This window comes from Anomaloglossus baeobatrachus, chromosome 1, assembly GCF_048569485.1.
Source record: "Anomaloglossus baeobatrachus isolate aAnoBae1 chromosome 1, aAnoBae1.hap1, whole genome shotgun sequence".
Taxonomy (NCBI): domain Eukaryota; kingdom Metazoa; phylum Chordata; class Amphibia; order Anura; family Aromobatidae; genus Anomaloglossus; species Anomaloglossus baeobatrachus.
In genome coordinates, this window is record NC_134353.1 from 661,056,579 (window position 1) to 661,083,867 (window position 27,289).

Below are 27,289 nucleotides of genomic sequence, written 5' to 3' on the forward strand. Positions count from 1 at the left end.
TTGCCATTTTCTGGCGACCGTTTGTTTGGCGAGCAATTGGATGAAGTTACTAGACAGTCCAAGGGAAAGGTCTCGTCCTTGCCCCAGTCCAAAGGTTTCGGTCATTTCGGTCCTCAGCAAAGTTCCGTTCCTCCACGTCCAACAGGTCAGAGGAGGGCTAGAGGAACTCTTCTGCATGGCGGTCTAAGTCACAAGGCGGCTTCCTCATGACTTCGGCCTCACCAAGACCGCGTCCTCGGTCGGTGGCAGGCTCTCCCGCTTTTGCGACGCCTGGTGGCCACATGTCCAAGACCGATGGGTGAGAGACATTCTGTCTCACGGTTACAGGATAGAGCTCTGCTCTCGTCCTCCGACTCGTTTCTTCAAAACATCTCTGCCCCCCGAGCGAGCCGATGCACTTTTTCAGGCGGTGAACACTCTGAAGCCTCGATGTCACAAGGAGACTTCCTAGCATCAATTGACATCAAGGATGCTTATCTCCATGTGCCGATCGCACCCGAGCTTCAACGCTTTCTGCGTTTCGCCATCAGGGACGAACACCTTCAGTTCGTGGCACTGCCATTCGGCCTGGCGACAGCCCCACGGGTCTTCACCAAGGTCATCGCAGCAGTGGTGGCGGTCCTACACTCTCAGGGCCACTCGGTGATCACTTACCTAGACAATCTTCTAGTCAAGACACCCTCCTGGGTGGCATGTCAACACAACCTGACCATTGCTCTGGAGACTCTCCAGGGGTTCGGGTGGATCATCAAATTTCCAAGGTCAAAACTGACACCGACCCAATCACTGACTTGCCTCGGGATGGAGTTTCATACTCTCTCAGCGATAGTGAAGCTTCCGCTGCATAGTCAACGTTCACTACAGACAGGGGTGCAATCTCTCCTTCGGGCCCAGTCACCCCTTGAGGCGCCTCATGCACTTTCTAAGGAAGATGGTGGCAGCAATGCGCCTTGCGCAGTTTCGTCTGCGTCCGATTCTATCGGACACCGCAAATGGGACAGGAGGTCGACGTCCCTAGACAAGAACGTCTCTTTCCCTTGCAGCAAAACCTCTCTTCAGTGGTGTCTTCTTTCCACTTCCTGGGTGAAGGAAAAATCCTTCCGACCCCCAGCCGGGGCTGTGGTCACGACGGACGCGAGTCTGTCAGGGTGGGGAGCGGTCTTCCTCCACCACTCAGCTCAGGGAACCTGGACTCCGACAGAGTCCTCCCTTCAGATCAATGTTCTGGAGATAAGGGCAGTGGATCTAGCCCTAAAGGTCTTCCAGCGGTGGCTGGAGGGCAGGCAGATCCGAATTCAGTCGGACAACGCCACGGCGGTTGCGTACATCAACCACCAGGGCGGCACACGCAGTCGTCAAGCCTTCCGAGCAGTTCGGCGGATTCGGCTGTGGGCGGAAGCCACAGCCTCCACCATCTCCGCAGTTCACATCCCGGGCGTAGAAAACTGGGAAGCAGATTTTCTCAGTCGCCAGGGCATGGACGCAGGGGAATGGTCTCTTCACCCGGACGTGTTTCTAGACATCTGTTGCCGCTGGGGAACGCCGGACGTCTATCTAATGGCGTCTCGGCACAACAACAAAGTCCCGGCATTCATGGCTCGGTCCAAGGATCACAGAGCTCTGGCGGCAGACGCGCTAGTTCACGACTGGTCGCAGTTTCGACTGCCTTATGTATTTCCTCCTCTGGCACTACTGCCCAGAGTGTTACGCAAAATCAGGTCAGACTGTCGCCGCGCCATCCTCGTCGCTCCAGACTGGCCGAGGTGATCGTGGTACCCGGATCTGTGGCACCTCACGGTGGGTCAACCGTGGACACTCCCAGACCGACCAGACTTGCTGCCTCAAGGGCCATATTTCCTTCTGAATTCTGCGGCTCTAAACCTGACTGTGTGGCCATTGAGTCCTGGCTCCTAGCGTCATCAGGGATATCTCCAGATGTCATTGCCACCATGAGACAGGCCAGGAAACCAACGTCCGCCAAGATCTATCACAGGACTTGGAGGATCTTCTTATCCTGGTGCTTTGATCAGGGTTTTACTCCCTGGCCGTTTGCCTTGCCCACTTTTCTCTCTTTCCTTCAATCCGGAATGGACAAGGGCTTGTCTCTCGGCTCTCTCAAGGGACAAGTATCGGCGCTTTCCGGTCCCACCTTACAAGCGTCCGTTAACACCCTCGGATCTTAACAGGGTGCTGACGACTCTTCAGAAGCCACTTTTCGAGCCGATGCGGGATCTCTCTATCTCGCCTTTCGCAAAGGGTGGCCTTCCTAGTGGCAATCACATCACTCAGAAGAGTGTCTCAGCTAGCAGCGCTGTCATGAAAAGGTGTTTCACCAGGATAGGGTGGTTCTACGTCCGGTCCCGGACTTTCTCCCTAAGGTATCCCCGCTTCATCTCAATCAGGATATCGTCTTACCCTCTTTGGGTCCGCATCCAGTTCACCAATGTGAAAAGGATTTGCATTTATTAGATCTGGTGAGAGCACTCTGGCTCTACATTTCTCGCACGGCGCCCCTGCGCCGGTCTGATGCGCTCTTGTCCTTATCGCGGGCCAGAGTAAGGGATTTCAGGTTTTCAAGTCAACCTTGGCTCGGTGGATCAAGGCACCGATTCTTGAAGCCTACCGTTCTTTTAGGCTTCCGATTCCTGCAGGGCTGAAGGCCCATTCTACCAGAGCCGTCGGTGTCCTGGGCATTGCGACACCAGGCTACGGCTCGGCAGGTGTGTCAGGCGGCTACCTGGTCGAGTCTGCACACTTTCACGAAACACTATCAGGTGCATGCCGATGATTCGGCAGATGCCAGCCTAGGTAGGCGACTCCTTCAGGCGGCAGTTGCCCACCTGTAAGAGGGGGCCGTTTTTCGGCTCTTTTTTATCGAGGTATTCTTTTACCCACCCAGGGATTGCTTTTGGACATCCCAATTGTCTGGGTCTCCCAATGGAGCGACAAAGAAGGGAATTTTGTTTACTTACCGTAAATTCCTTTTCTTCTAGCTCCTATTGGGAGACCCAGCACCCGCCCCTGTTCCCTTCGGGCTGTTGTTCTTTTGTGTACACATGTTGTTCATGTTGAATTGTTCTTTTGGTTCATGGTTTCAGTTCTCCGAACATCCTTCGGATTGAATTTACCTTAGACCAATTTATAAGTTTCCTCCTTCCTGCTTTGGCACCAACACTGATGAGCCCGTGATGCACGGGAGGGTGTATAGCAGAGGGGAGGGGGTTACACTTTTTAAAGTGTAATACTTTGTGTGGCCTCCGGAGGCAGAAGCTATACACCCAATTGTCAATTGTCTGGGTCTCCCAATAGGAGCTAGAAGAAAAGGAATTTACGGTAAGTAAACAAAATTCCCTTCTTTATGTTCCAGAAATTTTTATTAAATTTTAAAGGGGAAATAATACAGGAAATAGAATGAATCATTAGCATAAGTGGCCCTTTTAGTCAATATCCAACTCTTGACGAGTTTAAAGATATGACCAGGGAAATACCAGGGCCAGGTATCCATCCACAGACAGCTGTTTCAGGGTATTTATGTCCTAAAGGGTTAAAGAGAAAACCTCTTTAAAATAGATATTTACACTAAATGCTGGACTCCTATTGTAAGAGTGTACAGTGTTACGCCTGGCTTGCTCCCCTTGTGTTGGCAGGTGGCTGTTGTATTAGATAATCACTACACGAGCTGATGGCGTTCTAGAAATTGTGTGTGGAATTGTGGCTTTTCATTTCCCTATGTGAGAGGAGCATTTTGTGTTGTAAAGTATTTTCTTTGTCGCTCCATTGGGAGACCCAGACAATTGGGTGTATAGCTTCTGCCTCTGGAGGCCACACAAAGTAATTACACTTTAAAAAGTGTAACCCCTCCCCTCTGCTATACACCGTCCCGTGCATCACGGGCCCCTCAGTTTTTTGCTTTGTGTTGAAGGAGGCACACATTCACGCAAGCTCCACGTTTTAGTCAGCAGCAGCTGCTGACTTTATCGGATGGAAGAAAAGAGGGCCCCTATGGGGCCCCCGGCATGCTCCCTTCTCACCCCACTCAGGTCGGCGGTGTTGTTAAGGTTGAGGTACCCATTGCGGGTACACAGGCTGGAGCCACATGCCGCTTTCCTTCCCCATCCCTTAGGGGCTCTGGGGAAGTGGGATCCTATCCGGTCATCCAGACACTGGGACCGGTCTCCCTCCGCAGCCCCTGGGGGAATCTGCTGGACAGGAGAAGGAGTATCGTCAGGGACATGGCCCTGCATCCACAGGTACTCTGTGTCCCCGTTGGGACGGCGCATAAAGCACCTTAGGCCCAGACGCTGCAGCGACTGCGGCGTGAGTACGGGTCCGGGACTACCGCGCCGACCGTGCACTGCCGGCCGGCCGCGGTTTTAACTTTAGTCCCCGGCTTTTGCGGCCTAGTATAGTATTCTCCCGCCCCCAGGCCTGCCAGTCAGGGAAAAGGGCGGGGCGGTCGGTATGACGCCGACAGTGAGGGCTGGAGTACACTGAGCTGTCCTCCGCCCCCCTCACTACTCACGCTGGGGCACCAGATTCCCGCACTTTTGTGACTACGCCCACACCTCCCTCCTCCTCTGAGAACGCCGTCAGCCATTTTTTCAGCACATTCTGCGGTGGAGAACTTCTGGCTGCAGCTGAGGGAAACCCGGGGCAGGGAATCTGGTGGCCACACAGAGCGGTTGGTAAGCCACACCGGTCTGCCGGTGCTGGACCCCCCAGAGTGCCGAACTGTATATATATATCTTTATACATATGCTGGTTCGGCTGTACTGTTAACTTGGGGCTATATATATCCCTCAGTGATCACGGTGATCCCTTACTTATCTCTTGGAGGACAACAACATGTCGTCCGCAAAGAGCAAGGGTACCAAGGCACAGGCTTATTTTGCAACCTGTACCTCATGTGCGGCTATACTACCTGCAGGTTCCACCTACCCTCATTGTGTGCAATGCTCGGCCCCTGTGACACTCACTCAGCCGGAGCCTCAGGCACTGGTGGGACCCCCGGCTCAGGTAGAGGCACCGGTTCCCACTGTCCAGGTGACAGGGACAGAGTTTGCAGTTTTGGCTGACAAACTGTCTGAGTCGCTTTCACAGTCCATGGCTCAGTCTATGGACAAATGGTCTTCTAAGATACTAGAAGCCTTGCAGTCCAGACCAACAACACAGATGCAGGGCACTGTGCGTTATTCGTCCCCAGGTCCCCCTCAGTTGGCGCAGCAATCTGCTCCTGAGGTGACACATAGGTCCCACGGTGAGGACTCCGACTCGGACCGCAGTCCCAGACCGGTGAAGCGGGCTCGCTGGGGACCTTCCTCCACTTCATCACGCTGCTCAGGGTCTCAGCATGAGGACTCTCTAGAGGATGAAGAGGAAGGCGCAGCTCAGGGCTCAGACCCTGACGGTGCTCTCAATCTAGATACACCTGAAGGGGACGCCATAGTAAATGACCTTATAGCGTCCATCAACCAGGTGCTAGAAATTTCTCCTCCAACTCCAACTGTGGAGGAGGCGGTTTCACAGCAGGAGAAACACCAGTTTAGGTTTCCCAAACGTCCACGGAGTGCCTTTGTCGATCACTCTAATTTCAGGGATGCTGTCCAGAAGCACAGAGCATACCCGGACAAGCGTTTTACTAAGCGCCTTAATGACACACGTTATCCCTTCCCCCCGGAAGTAGTGAAGGGTTGGGCTCATTGTCCAAAAGTGGATCCTCCAGTCTCTAGGCTGGCGGCCAGATCTGTGGTTTCAGTGGCAGATGGCTCATCGCTCAAGGATGCCACTGACAGGCAGATAGAGCTCATGATGAAATCCATCTATGAAGCCATAGGAGCATATTTTGCTCCGGCATTCGCGGCAGTGTGGGCGCTCCAAGCTATCTCAGCTTGTCTGTCTGAGATTACTGCGGTCACACGCACCGCTACTCCGCAGGTTGTGTCTCTGACTTCTCAGGCGTCGGCTTTTTCGTCCTACGCCATGAACGCCGTCCTGGACTCGGTGAGCCGTTCAGCGGTAGCATCCGCCAATTCGGAGGCAGTCCGCAGAGCCATGTGGCTACGTGAATGGAAGGCAGACTCTGCCTCCAAGAAATTCTTAACCGGTTTGCCATTTTCTGGCGACCGTTTGTTTGGCGAGCAATTGGACGAAATTATTAAACAATCCAAGGGAAAGGACTCGTCCTTACCCCAGTCTAAACAAAACAAACCTCAACAGCGAAAGTTTCAATCGAGGTTTCAGTCCTTTTCGACCCTCGGCCAAGCCACATTCCTCCACGTCAAACAGGTCGGAGAAGGGCCAGAGGAACCCTTCTGCATGGCGGTCTAAGTCACGGCCTAAAAAGACCGCCGGAGGCACCGCCACCAAGGCGGCCTCTTCATGACTCTCGGCCTCCCCAAACCGCATCCTCGGTCGGTGGCAGGCTCTCCCGCTTTTGCGACGCCTGGTGGCCACATGTCCAAGACCGATGGGTGAGAGACATTCTGTCTCACGGTTACAGGATAGAGTTCAGCTCTCGTCCTCCAACTCGTTTCTTCACAACATCTCCGCCCCCAGAGCGAGCCGCTGCACTTTTTCAGGCGGTGAATGCTCTGAAGGCAGAAGGAGTGGTGATTCCCGTTCCCCCTCAGGACCATGGTCACGGCTTCTACTCCAACTTGTTCGTGGTGCCAAAAAAGGACGGATCTTTCCGTCCCGTTCTAGACCTCAAACTGCTCAACAAGCATGTCAGCACCAGGAGGTTTCGGATGGAATCTCTCCGCTCGGTCATCGCCTCAATGTCACAAGGAGACTTCCTAGCATCAATAGACATCAAGGATGCTTATCTCCATGTGCCGATCGCACCCGAACATCAACGCTTCTTGCGTTTCGCCATTGGGGACGAACACCTTCAGTTCGTGGCACTGCCTTTCGGCTTGGCGACAGCCCCACGGGTCTTCACCAAGATTATGGCAACAGTGGTGGCGGTCCTACACTCTCAGGGCCACTCGGTGATCCCTTACTTAGATGATCTCCTAGTCAAGGCACCCTCCTGGGTGGCTTGCCAGCACAGCCTGACCATTGCCCTGGAGACTCTCCAGAGGTTCGGGTGGATCATCAATTTCCCAAAGTCAAAATTGACACCGACCCAATCCCTGACTTACCTCGGGATGGAGTTTCATACTCTGTCCAGCGGAAGATTCACTATCGCTGACAAACAGCGTTCACTACAGACAGGGGTCCAATCTCTTCTTCGGGGTCAGTCTCACTCGTTGAGACGCCTTATGCACTTCCTAGGGAAGATGGTGGCAGCAATGGAAGCAGTTCCCTTTGCGCAGTTTCATCTGCGTCCACTTCAGTGGGACATTCTCCGCAAATGGGACAAGAGGTCGACGTCCCTCGACAGGAACGTTTCCCTGTCAAGAGCAGCCAATACCTCCCTTCAGTGGTGGCTTCTTCCCACTTCTTTGTTGGACGGAAAATCCTTCCTGCCCCCATCCTGGGCTGTGGTCACGACAGACGCGAGCCTGTCAGGGTGGGGAGCGGTCTTCCTCCACCACAGGGCTCAGGGAACCTGGACTCCGACGGAGTCCTCCCTGCAGATCAATGTTCTGGAGATAAGGGCAGTGTATCTAGCCCTACAGGCATTCCAGCGGTGGCTGGAGGGCAGACAGATCCGAATACGATCAGACAACGCCACGGCGGTCGCATACATCAACCACCAGGGCGGCACACGCAGTCGTCAAGGATTCCAAGAAGTTCGGCGGATTCTGCTGTGGGCGGAAGCCACAGCCTCCACCATCTCCGCAGTTCACATCCCGGGCGTAGAAAACTGGGAAGCAGACTTTCTCAGTCGCCAGGGCATGGACGCAGGGGAATGGTCTCTTCACCCGGATGTGTTTCAAGAGATCTGTTGCCGCTGGCAACGCCGGACGTCGATCTAATGGCGTCTCGGCACAACAACAAAGTCCCGGCATTCATGGCACGGTCTCGGGATCACAGGGCGCTGGCGGCAGATGCGTTAGTTCAGGACTGGTCGCAGTTTCGCCTACCCTATGTATTTCCCCCTCTGGCACTACTGCCCAGAGTGTTACGCAAGATCAGGTCCGACTGCAGCCGCGCCATCCTCGTCGCTCCAGACTGGCCGAGGAGGTCGTGGTACCCGGATCTGTGGCACCTCACGGTGGGGCAACCGTGGGCACTCCCAGACCGACCAGACTTGCTGTCTCAAGGGCCATTTTTCCATCTGAATTCTGCGGCCCTCAACCTGACTGTGTGGCCATTGAGTCTTGGCTCCTAGCGTCATCAGGGTTATCTCAAGATGTCATTGCCACCATGAGACAGGCCAGGAAATCAACGTCCGCCAAGATCTACCACAGGACTTGGAGGATCTTCTTAGCCTGGTGCTCGGATCGGGGTTTTGCTCCCTGGCCGTTTGCATTGCCCACTTTTCTTTCCTTTCTTCAATCAGGATTGGACAAGGGCTTGTCTCTCGGCTCTCTCAAGGGACAAGTGTCGGCGCTTTCAGTGTTTTTTCAAAAGCGTCTAGCCAGACTCTCGCAGGTCCGCACGTTCCTGCAGGGAGTTTGCCACATAGTCCCACCTTACAAGCGTCCGCTAGAACCCTGGGATCTTAACAAGGTGCTGACGGCTCTCCAGAAGCCACCTTTCGAGCCGATGCGGGAGATGTCTCTATCTCGCCTTTCACAGAAAGTGGCCTTCCTAGTGGCAGTCACTTCACTTAGGAGAGTGTCTGAGCTAGCAGCGCTGTCATGCAAAGTCCCCTTCCTGGTCTTTCACCAGGATAAGGTGGTCCTGCGTCCGGTCCCGGAATTTCTCCCCAAGGTGGTATCCCCTTTTCATCTCAATCAGGATATCTCCTTGCCTTCTTTTTGCCCTCATCCAGTTCACCAATGTGAAAAGGATTTGCACTTGTTAGACCTCGTGAGAGCACTCAGAATCTACATTTCTCGCACGGCGCCCCTGCGCCGTTCGGATGCGCTCTTTGTCCTTGTCGCTGGCCAGCGTAAGGGGTCTCAGGCTTCCAAGTCAACCTTGGCTAGGTGGATCAAGGAACCGATTCTTGAAGCCTACCGTTCATCGGGGCTTCAGATTCCTTCAGGGCTAAAAGCCCATTCTACCAGGGCCGTAGGCGCGTCCTGGGCTTTGCGGCACCAGGCTACAGCTCAGCAGGTGTGTCAGGCGGCTACCTGGTCGAGTCTGCACACCTTCACAAAACACTATCAGGTGCATGCCTATGCTTCGGCAGAGGCTAGCCTAGGTAGGCGAGTCCTTCAGGCGGCAATTGCCCACCTGTAAAAGGGGGCCGGTTCCGGCTCTTTTTATCGAGGTATTCTGTTACCCACCCAGGGATTGCTTTTGGACATCCCAATTGTCTGGGTCTCCCAATGGAGCGACAAAGAAGAAGGGAATTTTGTTTACTTACCGTAAATTCCTTTTCTTCTAGCTCCTATTGGGAGACCCAGCACCCGCCCCTGTTCCCTTCGGGCTGGTTGTTCTTTTGTGTACACATGTTGTTCATGTTCAATTGTTCTTTTGGTTAATGGTTCAGTTCTCCGAACATCCTTCGGATTGAATTTACCTTAGACCAATTTATAGGTTTCCTCCTTCCTGCTTTGGCACCAAAACTGAGGGGCCCGTGATGCACGGGAGGGTGTATAGCAGAGGGGAGGGGTTACACTTTTTAAAGTGTAATTACTTTGTGTGGCCTCCAGAGGCAGAAGCTATACACCCAATTGTCTGGGTCTCCCAATAGGAGCTAGAAGAAAAGGAATTTACGGTAAGTAAACAAAATTCCCTTCTTTAAAATGTTCTTATCGTCATTTTAATTTCTACAGCATCCAATCCCAGGACAACTGTACTCGCCACCATTTCTGCTTGCCCCCACAAAAGACAAGCAGACAGAACAGGGAGAAACCTTTGGAGAGGCTGGGCAGAAGTACAACGTATTATTTGTAGGATATTGCTTGTCCCACGACCAACGCTGGCTCCTGGCTTCTTGCACTGACTTACAGGGAGAGCTACTGGAGACCTGCGTAGTCAATATCCATGTGCCCAATAGGTAAGAAACTGGTCATTGCCTTCCAGGTGTGTGTAGTTGTATTGATTTAATGAACGTTGGCAGTATATGTAAGCACTATACTGGGTTACATGCCTGCTTATGACACATTTTACAGCTATTTAGTTTAAAATTCTTCATTTATCAAAATAATTAATTCAATTAATCAAAAAGAACTTTACATATCTGGCTCAGATACCTGTGCTGGTAAAAAGTCTACAATCTAGGACTTCAGCTTTTACATCCTTGTTACTGTGGGGGATTTGATGGTATAGCTATTGTCTCTACTTTCTTAGGTTCCGAAGAAGCAAAGTTTCAGCACGGAAAATTGGATTGCAAAAATTGTGGGAGTGGTGTGTGGGACTATTGCAGATGACCTCTTTGCCCTGGAGAGTTGTAATTGGTCGCCTCGGAAGACTGGGGCATGGCGAGCTAAAAGGTACATGGTTCAATGTAATGTCGTGTGTTGTAAAACGTCATATACGATTTCATTTTAATACTTTCAATGTGTATTGCAGACTGGAGTATTTTGCTGGGAGAATGCTCACTACAGAATATTAGCCGTCAGCTAAAAGAGGCATGTAGGATGTGTGGTATATCTGCCGCAGACTCGCCATCTATTCTGAGTGCCTGCCTTGTAGCAATGGAGCCACAAGGATCTTTCAATGTGATGCCAGGTAAATGTCACGGTTTTGTATTCTCCATCATTCCCCTCACTTATTTTTTTTTATTTCTTCCTATAAATACGAACAATACAAACCTCTCTGAATACAAACGTCTGTAAATCCTCGGTCTCGTGCATCTTTAGCAAAATTTCCTTTTCACAAAGCTCATATCGAATTTTTTTACTGCCATTATTTATTTTTTTTAACAATTTGTCAAAATAAGCTCCCAATTTGACTGCTACCTCCTCCAGCGTGTGTGTGTGTGTGTGTGTGTGTGTGTGTGTGTGTGTGTGTGTGTGTGTGTGTGTGTGTGTGTGTTTTTATAGTCATGGCTGAAAGTTGGTACCCCTGAAATTGTTCTAGAAAATGCGTAATCTCTCCTAGAAAATTATTGGATTTAGACATGTTTTGTCATACACATGTTTGGTTTTGTTTTTTTTTGTCTGTATTGGAACAACACAAAATAAGAGTTAAAAAAAAGTTAAATTGGACATAATTTCACTGCAAAAAAAAAATGGCCAGACAAAAATTGGCACCTTTCCAAAATTGTAAGTAAACAAACTTTGTTTCAAGCACGTGATGCTCATTCAAACTCACCTGTCGCAAGTAACCGGTGTGGGCAATATGAAAATCACACCTGAAACCATATAAAAGGAGAAGGTGACTCAAGCTTTTCATTGTGTTTGTGTGTGCCACACTAGGCATGGAGAACAGAAAGAGATGAAGAAAATTGAGGACTTGAGAGCCAAAATTGTTGAAAAAATATCGACAATGTCAAGGTTACAAGTCCATCTCTGGAGATCTTTATGTTCACGGTGCCCAACATAATCAAGACGCTTACAACCCATGGTACTGTAGCTAATCTCCCTGGGTGTGGATAGCCGAGAAAAATTGATGAAAGGTTGCAACGCAGGATAGTCTCGATGGTGAACATACAACCCCAACAAAGTTCCAAAGATATTCAACCTGTCCTGCAGGCTCAGGGTGCATCATTGTCAGTGCAAACTATCAACATGTGAATGAAATGAAACGCTATGGCAGGAGACCCGTGAGTACCCCACTGCTGACACAGACATAAAAAAAAGGTAGACTGCAGTTTGCCAAAATGTATGTAAATCAAAATCCTTCTGGGAAAGCATCTTGTGGACAGATGAGACCAAGATAGAGCTTTTTGGTAAATTGCATAATTCTATTGTTATCTAAAATCTTCAAAGATGTTTTGAGATGGTTTTCCTGCCTCTGGCACTGGGCACCTTGACTGTGTGCAAGGCATCATGAAATCTGAAGATTACCTAAGGAGCTGAATTTGTGTCTGAGGTCTTGGATCTTCTAGCAGGGCAATGACCCCAAACATACTTCAAGAAGCCCCCAGAAATGGATGGAAACAAAGTGCTGGAGACATCTTAAAATTGCTGTTGGGAGAAGACACCCTTCAAATATGAGAGACTTGGAGCAGTTTGCAAAAGAAGAGTGGTCCAAAATGCCAGAAGAGGTGAAAGAAACCTGTTGATTATGGGAAGCGAAAGATTGCAGTTATTTATTCCAATGGGCATGCAACCAAATATAAAGTTGAGGATGCCTATTGTTGGAGTTGTGTGTAATTATTTCCAATTTGCCTTTTTCCTCAGGTTTTTTTTTTTTTTTTTGTGTTCCAATACACACAAAGGAAATGAACATCTGCAACAAAACGTGTAATTGCAATACATTTCTGGGAGGAATACTTAATTTTCTCAACCCTTTTCATTTATGACTGTTATATGTATTAGTAATTTATGTAAAAAGGAAGACCTTTTAGTTTGCAGTACATAGACTTGCTAATAGATATTTTGGTGTACATTGTTCTACTTTAGTCATACATTGCTTGCGACATTCAGCCTAATTCTAATGCATTTCCACCACAGATGCAGTTACCATGGGATCTGTCTTTGGTCGCAGCACAGCCTTGAATCTGCAGACGTCTCAGCTCAGCACCCCACAAGACGCATCTTGCACCCACATCTTAGTGTTTCCAACTTCAGCTACAGTCCAGGTTGCTCCTAGTCATTATCCACATGAAGATGGTTTTAATAATGGTAAGTATTTGTGACACAACCTGTAGACTACTTAGTTACACCCTTCTTGTGTTTCATGCACCCGAGCACAAGTCCGGCAAGCAGTGACAGGTATTTGAGTTGTATGCTAGTTTGTAACTATTAAACTGTTTTCTTCGGCGCTCCATTGGGAGACCCAGACGATTGGGTGTATAGCTACTGCCTCCGGAGGCCACACAAAGTATTACACTAAAAAGTGTAAGGCCCCTCCCCTTCTGCCTATACACCCCCCGTGGGATCACGGGCTGCTCAGTTTTCAAGCTTTGTGCGAAGGAGGTCAGACATCCACGCATAGCTCCACTGTTTTAGTCAGCAGCAGCTGCTGACTATGTCGGATGGAAGAAAAGAGGGCCCATACTAGGGCCCCCAGCATGCTCCCTTCTCACCCCACTCTTGTCGGCGGTGTTTGTTAAGGTTGAGGTACCCATTGCGGGTACGGAGGCTGGAGCCCACATGCTGCTTTCCTTCCCCATCCCCCTGAGGGCTCTGGTGAAGTGGGATCTTACCGGCCTCCAGGCTCTGAGGCCGGGCTCCATCCACAGACCCGGAGATCCTGCTGGAATGGAGCGGAGTATCGTCAGGGACAGGCCCTGCAACGTTAAGGTACTCTGTGTCCCCGTACAGTCTATGCACAGACACACTCCAGCGTTGCTGGGTGTGTTAGTGCGCCGGGGACAGTAGCGCTGCGCGCTTGGGCTTTACTCACTGCAGCTTAGCTGAGTGAGTTTATGTGTCGGGAACTACCGCGCCAGCCGCTGCTGAAGCTGCGGCGCGGCTGAGACTTGTGGTGCGCCGGGGACTTTCGCGCTGCCGTGCTTTTACGACGGCAGCGCTTATTAATCTAGTCCCCGGCTTTTGCGGCCTAGTTACGTTTCGTTCCCGCCCCCAACCCTGCCAGTCAGGGAAGGGGCGAGACGCTGTACAATGATCAGCGCCGAGGGCTGGAGTCTTATTTACATACTCCAGCCCTCTCACTGGGCACAGGGGGACGCCAGTTTCCCGCTCTTGTCTGGGGCACGCCCACGGCCCGCCCCTCTTCACAGGACGCCGGCAGCCATTCCTGCAGGCAATCTAAGCTGGAGAACGGACACAGGCTCTGGGAGACCCAGCAAAGGGATTCTGGCGACCACTTACCCGCTTATGCGGGCGGTAAGCAGCACCTTGGTGCTGACCCCACTATTGCCACAGTGTTTTTTTGTGTACTTTATCCTTGTACTTATATTTGCAAGACCATACACAGACACACGCCAGCATTGCTGGGCGTGTTAGTGCGCCGAGGACAACAGCGCTGCGCGCTTGGACTATACTCACTGCAGCTTAGCTGAGTGAGTTTATCTGTGGGAAACTGCCGCGCTGGAGGCTGCGGCGCGGCTGAGACTTGTGGCTGTACGGTCGCTTCTTGGCGATATACCCCTAGATAGCTCTGAGGAGACAACAGCATGTCGTCAGCATAGAGCAAGGGGGCCAAGGCACAGGCTTTCTATGCTGTCTGTACCGCACGTGAGGCTGTTTTACCGGCAGGTTCCACTAACCCCTAATGGGTAGAGTCTCTGCTAGTGGTGGCCCAGAGAGGGCCACCTGTGAAACTGTCCAGGACAGAGTTTGCAGTTTTTTTTTTTTTTTTTTTTGCTGATAAAATGTCTTGGACTATGAACAAAATTCTAGCAACTTTGCAGTCCAGGGCGGTGACTCAGACCATGGGCATTGTTGAATCAAGGCTCCCCGGTCTCCCTCAGTTGGAACTAATCCGTGCTCCAAGGGGGTCCCATACATCCCAGACTGAAGGCTCTGACACGGACGACAGTCCCAGACAGCCTAAGCGAGCTCGCTGGGAGAGACCCTCGACTTCACACACTGGTCAGGGTCTCAGCGAGAGGATTCTCTGTATGATGAGGTAGCTGATCAGGTTTCTGATCCTGAGACCGCTTTCATTCTGGATGCTCCTAATGGGACGCCATGGTGAATGATCTCATAGCGCCCATCAATACACTGGTGGATATTTCTCCCTCAGCCCCTCCAGTGGAGGAGGCAGCTTCAGCAGGAGAAATTCCATTTCAGGTATCCCAAGCGTAAATTCAGTACTTTTTGGGCCTCTCTGACTCAGAGGAGCAGTCCAGAAACACTACGCTTATCCAGACAAGCTTTTCTCCGCCGCGCCATCCTCCATAGTTGCAGTGGAAGATGGGACTTCACTTAAAGATGCCATTGACAGACAGATGGACCTCTGGTTGAAATCTGTCTGTGAAGCTATCGGCGTGTCGTTTGCTCCGGCATTCGCAGCCGTATGGGCACTCCAAGCTATTTCAGCTGGTCTTGCGCAGATAGACACTGTCACACGTACATCTGTGCCGCAGGTGGCGTCCTTAACCTCGCATGCATTGCGACTTACGCTATTCATGCTGTCCTGGACTCTACGAGCCGTACGCCGGTGGCGTACGCCAACTCCGTGATTTTGCGCAGACCCTTGGGGTTAAGGGAATGGAAGGCAGCTCCTGCTTCCAAAAAGGGCTTAACCAGTTTGCCATTATCTGGTGACAGACTGTTGGCTGAGCGATTGGATGAAATCATTAAACAGGCCAAGGGTAAGGATTCTTCCTTACACCAGCCCAGATCAAACAAAACCCAAGGAAGGACAGTCGACGTTTCGGTCCTTTCCAGGCTCGGGCTGGTCCCAATTTTCCTAGTCCAAAAGGACTCAAAAGGCTCAGAGGGGCTCAGACTCCTGGCGGGCTCAATCACGCCCAAAGAAGGCAGCCGGAGGAACCGCTACTAAGGCGGTTTCCTCATGACTTTCAGCCCTCTCTCTCCGCATCCGCGGTCGGTGGCAGACTCTCCCGCTTTGGCGGCATTTAGCTGCCACAGGTCAAAGACCGGTGGGTGAGAGACATTTTGTCTCACGTGTACAGGATAGAGTTTTGTTCTCGTCCTCCGGCTCGATTCTTCAGAACTTCCCCACCTCTCGACCGAGCCGATGCTCTTCTGCAGGCAGAAGGAGTGATAATCCCTGTTCCTCTTCAGGAACAAGGTCACGGTTTTTACTCCAATCTGGTTGTGGTGCCAAAAAAGGACGGCTCTTCCGTTCCGTTCTAGACCTAAAACTGCTCAAAAAGCAGTGTAAACCAGGCGGTTCCGGATGGAATCCCTCCGCTCCGTCATTGCCTCAAGGTCTCAAGGAGATTTCCTAGCATCAAGAGACATCAGGATGCTTATCTCCACGTGCCGATTGCTCCAGAGCACCAGCGTTTGCTGCGATTCGTTATAGAAGACGAGCATCTTCAGTTCGTAGACCTGCCCTTAGGTCTGGCGACAGCCCCACGGGTTTTCACCAAGGTCATGGCAGCAGTGGTAGCAGTCCTGCACTCTCAGGGTCACTCTGTGATCCCTTACTTGGACGATCTACTTGTCAAGGCACCCTCTCAAGAGGCATGCCAACGCAGCCTGAACGTTGCGCTGGAGACTCTCCAGAGTTTCGGGTGGATCATCAACTTTTCAAAGTTAAATCTGACACCGACCCAATCACTGACATATCTTGGCATAGAGTTTTATACTCTCTCAGCGATAGTGAAGCTTCCGCTGGACAAACAGCGTTCACTACAGACGGGGGTGCAGTCTCTCCTTCAAGGCCAGTCACACCCCTTAAGACGCCTCATGCACTTCCTAGCGAAGATGGTAGCAGCAATGGAGGCAGTCCCTTTCGCGCAGTTTCATCTGCGTCCACTTCAATGGGACATTCTCCGCCAAAGCGATGGGAAGTCGACGTTCCTAGACAGGAACGTCTCCCTTTCTCAGACGGTCAAGGACTCTCTTCAGTGGGGACTTCTTCCCACCTCATTGTCAAAAGGAAGGTCCTTCCTACCCCCATCCTGGACGGTGGTCACGACAGACGTGAGTCTGTCATGGTGGAGAATAGTCTTTCTCCACCACAGGGCTCAGGGTACGTGGACTCAGCAGGAGTCCACCCTTCAGATCAATGTTCTGGAAATCTAAGCAGTGTATCTTGCCCTGCAAGCCTTCCAGCAGTGGCTGGAATGCAAACAGATCCGAGTTCAGTCGGACAACTCCACAGCGGTAGCATACATCAACCACTAAGGCAGAATACGCAGTCGGCAAGCCTCCCAAGAAGTCCGGCGGACTCTGATGTGGGTGGAAGACAGAGCATCCACCATATCCGCAGTTCACATCCCGGGCGTAGAAAACTGGGAAGCAGACTTCCTCAGTCGCCAGGGTATGGACGCAGGGGAATGGTCTCTGCACCCGGACGTGTTTCAGGAAATCTGGGGCCTTCGGGGGAGGCCGGACGTCGACCTAATGGCGTCTAGGCACAACACCAAGGTCACGAGTTTCATGGTGTGGTCTTACGATCAACGAGCTCTGGCGGCAGGCGCCTTAGTTCAGGATGGGTCGCAGTTCCAGCTACCCTATGTGTTTCCCCCTCTGGCACTGTTGCCCAGAGTGCTACGCAAGATCAGCTCCGATTGCCGCCGCGCCATCCTCGTCGCCCCAGACTGGCAGAGGAGGTCGTGGTACCCGGATCTGTGGCATCTCACGGTCGGCCAGCCGTGGGCACTACCAGACCGGCCAAACTTACTGTCCCAAGGGCCGTTTTCCATCTGAATCCTACGGCCCTGAACCTGACTGGGTGGCCATTGAGTCCTGGATCCTAGCGTCTTCAGGATTATCTCATGACGTCATTGCCACCATGTGACGGGCTAGGAAGCCGACGTCTGCCAAGATCTACCACTGGACGTGGAAGATATTCTTACCTTAGGGCTCTGCTCAGGGAGTGTCTCCCTGGCCATTTGCATTGCCTACTTTTCTTTCCTTCCTGCAATCTGGTTGGGAAACAGGTTTGTTGCTCGGCTCCCTTAAAGGACAAGTTCCAGCGCTGTCTGTATTCTTTCAGAAGCGCCTAGCACGACTTCCTCAGGTACGCACGTTCCTGCAGGGGGTTTGTCACATTGTCCCTCCGTACTGAGGCCGTTAGACCCATGGGATCTGAACAGGGTACTAATTGCTCTCCAGAAGCCGCCCTTCGAGCCTCTGAGGGATGTTTCACTTTCTCGACTTTCACAGAAAGTGGCCTTTCTGGTAGCGGTCACGTCTCTTCGGAGAGTGTCCGAGCTAGCAGCGCGGTCATCCAAAGCTCCCTTCCTGGTGTTTCACCAAGACAAGGTAGTGCTGCGCCCGATTCCGGAGTTTCTCCCTAAGGTGGTATCCCCTTTTCATCACAATCAGGATATCTCCTTACCTTCCTTTTGTCCTTATCCATTTCATCGATATGAAATGGATTTGCATTGTTGGATCTGGTGAAGAGCACTCAGAATCTACATTTCCCGCACGGCGCCCCTGCGCCGATCGGATGCACTCTTTGTCCTTGTCACTGGTCAGCGCAAGGGGTCGCAGGCTGCCAAATCCACCCTGGCTCGATGGATCAAGGAACCAATCCTTGAAGCCTACCGTTCTGCTGGGCTTCCGGTTCCATCAGGGCTGAAGGCCCATTCTACCAGAGCCGTGGGTGCGTCCTGGGCATTACGGCACCAGGCTACGGCTCAGCAGGTGTGCCAGGCGGCTACCTGGGCGAGTCTGCACACCTTCACCAAGCGTTATCAGGTGCATGCCTACGCTTAGGCGGATGCCAGCCTAAGTAGAAGAGTCCTGCAGGCGGCGGTTGCCTCCATGTAGGGAAGGGCTGTTTTTACAGTCCAAACTTGAGGTATTAATTTACCCACCCAGGGACTGCTTTTGGACGTCCCAATCGTCTGGGTCTCCCAATGGAGCGCCGAAGAAGAAGGGAATTTTGTTACTTACCGTAAATTCCTTTTCTTCTAGCTCCAATTGGGAGACCCAGCACCCGCCCCTGTTTCCTTCGGGATTTTTGGTTTGTTCGGGTACACATGTTGTTCATGTTGAATGGTTTCAGTTCTCCGATGTTCCTTCGGATTGAATTTGTTTAACCAGTTATTGGCTTTCCTCCTTCTTGCTTTTGCACTAAAACTGAGCAGCCCGTGATCCCACGGGGGGTGTATAGGCAGAAGGGGAGGGGCCTTACACTTTTTAGTGTAATACTTTGTGTGGCCTCCGGAGGCATTAGCTATACACCCAATCGTCTGGGTCTCCCAATTGGAGCTAGAAGAAAAGGAATTTACGGTAAGTAACAAAATTCCCTTCTTTTCCATGCACAATCGGTCTGTAAAAACATGAACTCTAGTTATCCGTAACTTTCTAGATTTTTTGTTTTGTTTGGGCTTTACAATCATCCAAGCTATTATTATTATTGCATTGTCAGATCAATATTGGAGTAAGTCAGACATTAGAAGACTAAAATTCTATTACACGTACTCTGTAAGAAACTTCTAGGTGCAGCAGCTATGCTACCATGTACAGGTGTTATTTTAAGGGAATATGTTAGGTTGGATAGTAGTAACCTGGAGATATAGGGTTAATCTACATGTAAATTGTGTTAGGAAGATGCCCGACCATTGTACTGAAAGTTTGGCTCCCAGATGAAAATGTGTACCATATTTTCTTGTTTGAAAGACAGACTTTTCACCCCCCAGATTGGGGGGGGGATGGGTGTACATTTTACAAACTGCATATAGCTTAGTGTCATCGATACGGAGGGCTCAGAGGGGGTGTCATTGCAAGTGGAGCTGTTCAGGGTGGTCAGTGTGTGTCAGTAGATGGTTGGCGATACTGCGGGCTCATGGGGTGTCACGGCGGCGGGCGCCATTGATCTGCCGGCGAGTTCAGAAGAGGGGGTGTCACGGCTCAAGAGGGTCAGTGTGCGGCAGCAGAGGGTCAGCGATACTGTGGGTTTATGGGGTATCGTGGTGGCGGGCGCTATTGATCTGCGGACTGCTTTCAATCGCCGGCGGTTGACGCGATGGACTTCAAGAAAATGGCCACGTTGGCCAATCTGCGCACGTGCCACCTCCTCGGCCTTTTTCTTAAAGTCCATCTCGTCAATGGCCGGTGATTCAATGGAGTCTGCAGTCCGCCGGCAGATCAATGGCGGTCTCTGCCGTGAGACTCCATGAGACCCCAGTATCGCAGATCCTCTGCACACTGAACCTTTTGAGCTGTGACCCCCCCCCCCTCTCCTCCTCTGAGCCCGCAGCATTATCAACCCTCCTGAGCTACGACACCCATTCCTCTGAGCCCGCAGCCTCCTGTGACCTTCCTGAGCTGCTCCACCAATGTTGCTCACCCCTGGTGAGCTAATATAACATGCACTAGGATTATAAGACGGGCCCTCATTTTAATTTACTTCAAATTTGGGGTGCGTGTTATAAAACGAAAAATACGGTACTTTATCCTTCCAAGCAGCCAGCAGCTTTCAGTCATAGAGACATGTCTGTGTGGCTTCAGTCACTGCTAATAGAACTGTGAGTGGCGGCTGTCAGTACTGACGGCACTGAGGTTCTGCACGGGCGCACTACAATACTTTGATCTGCCCTGAGCAGGGCAGATTAAAGTGCGCCTGCGCAGGACCTCGGTGCCGGCGAGTGTGTGTGTGTGTGTGTGTGTGTGTGTGTGTGACGTGGACGTGTCATGCACACAGACTTCAGAAGACGGAGGAGCAAGATGGCCGAGAGAGGAGGAGCCGGTCCCGGAGAACAGCGTTGGCCAACCAGCACCGCAGTGACCGGTTTAGGTGAGTATTTTAAGGTGTTTGTTCTCACAGCGGCCTGGGCTCTTATATACCGCATTCTAACATGCTGTATATATAAGAGCGCACTGGTGGTGGCCGCAGCTTCTAGGCCATAAAACTGGTGACAGGTTCCCTTTAAGGCCCCCCTAATAAGATTAGCAGTGCCACACTGTTTAATAGTCATCAAGTTAATTTCTATTAATCACGTGTTTGCGGTTATTATTACTGCACAATATAACATGACCTATATAAACTGTTAATGCAATTCTCTTTTCTACTGTTTTTCATTTGCCCTTCAGAGCAATTTGCTAAATTAGCCATTAAACATTTGTGAATACTTCATTATACTCCACACCAGTGTTGTACATAACTGTTAATGGTCCTTTCTGTTTGACATTCCTGCTATTAATTGTACCCATCAAGGAGGTGACCATTAACCTATGTTTACCATTAGTTTGTAGCCTCGATTACACTGATGGTTGATACTAGTTATTTTATACCAGTTTATTTTGAAGTTTGTTTCTACTGGGTCAGGGGTGCGCAGCTTTTTTTTTTTCTTTTTGGTTGGGGGGGGGGAAGGGTGGGAAGGGGTGCCAGGGGACAGAATATTAAATTGAACCAGCCCCGTGGGCCGTAATAAAACATCATAGCCTAACATATGTAAAAACTACAGATTACATTTTTAGGATTCCCATGTATGATGAGGATATACATCTTCGCTCCCATTCGCTATCCACAAAGGGAGATATACAATGGATTCAGTTTTCTCCAATGTAGTTTATAGTCAAGACCCCGGCATTGAGGGCTACAGGTTGTGCACCCTTGTACATGGGCTATTACATCTACCCTTGTAGGAACTTTACCCGAGGAGTTTGTATATAGATCAGCGCAGCATCCATCTACATGAATGTTTTGTTCTGACATCTGGTGAATTTTGTGGTTTCAGATGATATGTTTGATCTGCCGTTCCCGGACATGCCTGACATGGAAAATGACTTGGGAATTTTAATCCAAGGGAATCTGCATTCTCCTCCAAACTCCTCCCCGGGATCTCCAACAGGCATTGGAGGTGGCTCACACTTCCAACATAGTCGGGTATGTTGGCCAAACAAATGTCTCTAGACTGGCATTTATAGAAATTCTGTATAGAATGTAACCAATAAAGTGAAAAGAAGTGCAGGTCTTGAAGGCACGGACTACTAAAACTGGCCACTGGACCAGGGTTCCGTGAACTAATTCTTTTGTTTTTGCTGAAATCCATTAGACAATATACACATCTGTGTGTAGATATCTTGAAAATGTATGAGATCCATTGCTATTCACTGAGAAGTAATTTGGTTGGCTTTGGTTTGCTGGATATTTCCCAATTTGAGAAGTAATGTGCTTACATATATGGCCTCTTCTCAGCACAGCAGTGAGTACTATAGAAGTCACCCCAGGGCATTAAATAGTGGGTAATGTACTGTAGTGTTACCCACAGGAAGACGACGAATGTGCAAAATAGTGTATGCTATTCCGAATGTTCTTATGTTAGTGATCTCATCCGGCCATGTACATTAGACTAGAGGGGTTGTCTCACTCAGTATGTTCCCCCATGTATAATAATAATTCTTGCCTCTTGTGGCAGCAGTGTTGTAGCTGTTCCGATACCAGTTCTCCCAGGGTTGTTCACTGTCATGGTAATGTCACACGGTCCCCACCAATCAGCGACCACTGCACTGTCCCCTCCTTCGGAGGGAATTGACATCTGAAGGATGAGAGCTGCAGCTTTTCTCACTTCTTCTGGATGTCTGTCTTGTCCAAAGGAGAGGACAGTGAAGCGGGATCACTGGATATAACAATGGCAGTGGATAACACTTTTAATATTTGCTAAAACTGGCAATTTTAGTGGCACTACCTGACTAATATTTACGGGTATGTTACAATTTAATTCAAACAGCCACCATGTGAGGTGAGGTGTCTGATATCTACTTTCCTGTTTCTCCATTTAGAACATATGAACCTTGGGTACTGATGGTGTAGGGCCAGTTTTAGTCCTTTCTGCTGGCATACTGTAAAGAACCTACCAGGATGCAAAATGAGCAGGTTACTACAGAATGAGGGGTGTCCTTATCTGAAGAAAGAAATAAAACCAGTGCAGCATGAAGAGATTATGCTGGTCGTGCTGAAATTATTCAGAATAGGATTGCTATCAGTTACACATGCCAGTTGGCTGATTTTGTATTGCGTGGTTTTCCATCTTTGTGCTTACTCATGGTCATTTTAATTTTATTTTAGGGGCAAGGAGAAAGGCTCCTTTCTAGGGAGACTCCAGAAGAACTGAAGCAACAACCTTTGGCTCTTGGTTACTATGTCTCCACAGCCAAAGCTGAAAACTTGCCTGAATGGTTTTGGTCATCGTGCCCACAAGCGCAAAACCAATGTCCCTTATTTTTAAAGGTAAAGATGCCACCTTTGCTTTCCAATTTGTTTGTTCATCAATGGCCTTGAGCCCTAAGGATTTAGAAAAACATACTTTCCATGCATTCAAATGTTGTAGAAACAAAGAGGCCTGTAATATATGTTCTAAGCAATAATTATATAATGTAAAGACTCAGTATAAATGTTTATCTATTGTGTTTTTGGAAAATAACTAGACCATTTGATTACAGGCTTCACTACATCATCATATTTCTATATCTCAAAATGATGACCTCATACCTGCGCGCACTTCACAACGTGTTCCTCATCCTTTGGATTCCAAAACCACATCAGATGTTCTAAGGTAACTGCGCCCTCCCGTACTGTTACAGCAGAAAGATGGTCCTACTGTATGCACACTTGTACTTGATATACATGTGTAGGATTTGTAGTAATATGTCCTTTTCTACTTGTCTAGGTTTGTGCTTGAGCAGTACAATGCCCTCTCATGGTTGACGTGTAACCCAGCTACTCAGGACCGAACGTCATGCCTACCTGTTCACTTCACGGTGCTCACACAAATGTATAACATGGTCATGGACATTCTCTGAGCACATTCATCCCGCCTTGACCAAAATTCAGAGTGCCCTGTGATTGCCGTGTTTAAAGTCTGCTGTTGGACCTGTTGCATGGAGGAAATGCACTTCATCTGGAACACTTGTTTCTGTGCAACACAAAAATATACACTAAGTAATAATGATACAAGCAAATTCAGTCTTCTGACCATAAAAAAATATATGGGTGGAAGCAAGTCAGGGAAATATATTCCTGCAAAACAATACATGGTAGGAGTCGGTCAACTTCAAAGGAGCCTGTCCCTCCAGCAATAGATCAAAGCCGTCTGCAGCTTTGATAAGGAACAATACAATGATATATTCACTAATAACGCAGAATAGATTGAAACACACAGTGCAGCACTGCAGAAACCATGACCAGTATATACAGTACAGGTGCAGAGGTCTTTATAGCACCGTGTTGAGCTCAGATATTGTATCAGCTTCTCAAAGCACTTCTATGCCACTAAATCAGCCGGCTCTTCTCTTATAGGCCTGCAATGTCACCATTTTTTGCTTGTGGTGTTACATATTCAACTTCACTTTGATTCAACCCCCTTTTGCTGAATTTGTTCACTGGTAGCCTTCTGACCGTAGGAAAAGTTATTTTTTTGTGCCAAACTTGTCAGTATTCCCAATTCAGTATATGATTATTCTGTATATGCGGTAGCCAAAGCTAAGGCCACATAATCAGATTCTCAGTGTTTATGCCGTGTCAGAAGTGAATCTATTTCTGATCTCCGTGGAAGCGACAATCAGGTAGCTATGTTTTCCTAATGGTGTTAAATACATTCCACAGGCCTTGTTCACCCTATAGTAGAAGATCAAATGCCCTTATGGCTTATACCAGCAATAACAATATCCATATTCCATATCTGATGACTATATCCATGCAAATGCCCATATCTTATATTTGATGACTATTACCATCCATACAAGTACCCATATCCCATACCTGATTACTATTACCATCAATACAAATGCACATAGTCTGTACCTTATCACTATTACCATGCATACAAATGCCCACAGCCCATACAAATATCCATAGCTCATACCTGATTACTATTACGAACCATGGAAATGCACATAGTCCGTACCTTATCACTATGATCATCCATGCAAATACCCATATCTCATACCTGATGTTTATTACCATCCATACAAATGCCCATACAAATATCCATAGCTCATACAAATGCCCATATCCCAAACCTGATCACTACAGCCGTTCATATAAATACCCATATTCCATACCTGATCACTATTACCATCCATACAAATTCCCATATCATGAACCCTATGGCTATCACTAGCCATATACATGTCCGTATTATGAGCCTCTGATTGCTGTTACGAGAAATGGAAATGACCATATCATGTACTTTATAGATATTGGTAGTCATCCACATTTGCATATCACGTATCTGATGGCTATTACAAGCCATACACATGCCCATATCATGAGCCTGATGGCTATCACAAGCCTTGCAAATGACCATATCATGGATATAGTCAACCTTGCACATGTACATATCATGTGCCTGATCACTATCACAAGCCATACACCTGCACATAACGCAATGGTAATTAAGAGCCATCTATTGCTCAAATTAGTTTTGAGGCTATTACTTAAAAGGACGCTAAAAGTGGTTGTGTATTGCCATAGAATTTTTCATAAAGGGTGTCCACTCCCACCGGTGTCTATCTGGGGTTTGTTGTCACACAATGTTTTTGGAGGAGTTTAGGTTTTTTGTTTTTAGATTTTTTTTTTTTTTAAACATTTCCTCAGTTTGCCTTGTAGATCTTAAATTTTGAAGCTTCCCCATCTTCTCAGATAATACAGTATTAGTCCCAAGCTACAATCAGAATCCTCATCAGAATGCTCTCCCCCCTGATTCGATATGTACGATCTACATCATGGACGTCGAGCTGTATTAATATATATCCCGGTGATGGCAGCGTAATGTTCACATTGAATTGCCATTGTTGTGCCACACAGTAATGTCCTCTTAAAGCAAATGCTGTGGAACAATAACCCTACCACTGGGAATTGAACAAGTGAACCTACAAGTTTAGTTGTAACTGGTCAACTTGCCAAAACTGAAATCCTAGCTGAAGTGGCTTACTTAATGGAGAAGCTGACACAATACTCTGAGGTTTCATGTACCGTGCATATGAAAGCAATCCACATGTCTACTCCGAAGACTGTAGATAATACTTCAGAAGACCTAAGCTCAGTGGCAATCCAATACAAAGCATGAAATATTCAGGCAGCTCTTTTGTCAAATCCATATATCCTTTCTAGATATTTATGTGTTATTTTTTTTTTTTTCTTTTCATCATCATTTACTATTTAATGAAGTATTTGGTTTTAGCATGGAGACGGGAGAAGTAAATGGCTGTTTTATTTAAACTATGACACAGAACAAGTTAAGGATGCCATTTGCACATCAACAGACATCCATTCTAATTTTCATTGGAAATGTTCTAAATTTCTGAGAAATTCAGACTTGTAAAGTTTTTGCCAGTTCTGGAAGGAAAAAAAAAATCTGATCTGTGACAAAGATTAAAGAATAATGTATTTGTATATAGAAATATATATCACTTTTTTAAAAAAAATTGTAAAAGTTGTACATTTCTCAATGAACTAATTTTTAAAGCATTTACTGGCTGTGTTTTTCCATTTTATATATAAAATATATAAATATATATAAATATAAATATTATATATATACACACATTTACAAATATCTATAAATAGCCGTAAAAAAAACAAAAAAAAAAAAATCCTGAATATGGGAAATGAAGCCCTGCCAGAAACCGCGTGAAATGGAGGAAAACTTATCTGGAGTTCCAAAATAAATTTTAATCCTGCCTCTGGTACCTCACATTCAGAAAGACTTTGATAAAAAAACAAAAAACAAACAAACAAAAAAAAATCAATGGAAAAAAAATACAGAAGTTAAGAGTTAAAGATTCTTCAATATAAATGTGCTTCATATATACCTTGTGAACAAAAGGTCTATACTTTTACACACTTTTTTTAGATGAATAAATTATTGATTTATTGATATCAGACTTGAGACTTGTTTTATTGTACCATAATGATCAGTACTGTCTGAATGCTTTAGAGGAGATTCTGGAAGCTGTTTCTCTTCCCAGGGTTTTTCTATATGAACTAAAGCCAGTTCTATAGAGACAGTAAGATGCTGAATGCAGGCATACCTATTGTAGAAAGATCAGATGTTTTTTTGATGAAATATCTTTAATCAAAGTTGCAGCATAGCACTGCTCTTTGACGGGTGCAACGGGGCAGGCCTTTGTGGGTCGTGTCCTCGACGTTAGATTCCTCCTCCGGCGTCCTCCTGGCTTGCCCCCTTTTCTTTATTTGAATATCACGCCACCATTGCTGCTGTTGGCGGCTCGTGCACATTATCGCAGTAATTCTGTCTTCATTAAAATGGCACCGAAGTTTGCTCCTAGGTGTAGTCCTCTCCGGCGCCATTTTATTGAAGACACTGTGGTCAAGACTGTGAGCGTCATCGATGCGCAAATGTAAAAAAAATGTGCACACGTTGATGCCTCTCATAATCTTCACCGAAGTATCGTCAATATAAGGGCGCCAGAGATCATGCTTCGCGCATGTGCAGACTCTAGCGCCATTTTAATTAAGACCGAATTACTGTGGCAATGCGCATACGCCACGAACAGAAATGTCAGCTCGATATTCAAATAAAGAAAGGCATGCCAAGAGGATGCCGGAGGAATAAACGCAGAGGACCCGACCCACAAAGGCCCACCCATGTTGT

General features: G+C 48.4%; 1 protein-coding gene across 2 annotated transcripts in view; it reads left to right on the forward strand.

Moving 5' to 3' along the window:
- The window catches only part of MED13L (mediator complex subunit 13L), a 209,660-nt gene extending 183,107 nt beyond the window's left edge, over positions 1-26,553 (forward strand). For both annotated transcript variants that reach the window (XM_075320005.1, XM_075320006.1), the window contains exons 24-31: positions 9,837-10,060; positions 10,354-10,496; positions 10,576-10,734; positions 12,624-12,794; positions 21,410-21,558; positions 22,741-22,902; positions 23,115-23,227; positions 23,342-26,553. In XM_075320005.1, coding sequence (XP_075176120.1) covers positions 9,837-10,060; positions 10,354-10,496; positions 10,576-10,734; positions 12,624-12,794; positions 21,410-21,558; positions 22,741-22,902; positions 23,115-23,227; positions 23,342-23,474 — 1,254 coding nt within the window. In that variant the 3' untranslated portion in view covers positions 23,475-26,553. The remainder of the gene's footprint in view (positions 1-9,836; positions 10,061-10,353; positions 10,497-10,575; positions 10,735-12,623; positions 12,795-21,409; positions 21,559-22,740; positions 22,903-23,114; positions 23,228-23,341) is intronic.
- Positions 26,554-27,289: the final 736 nt, after the last annotated feature.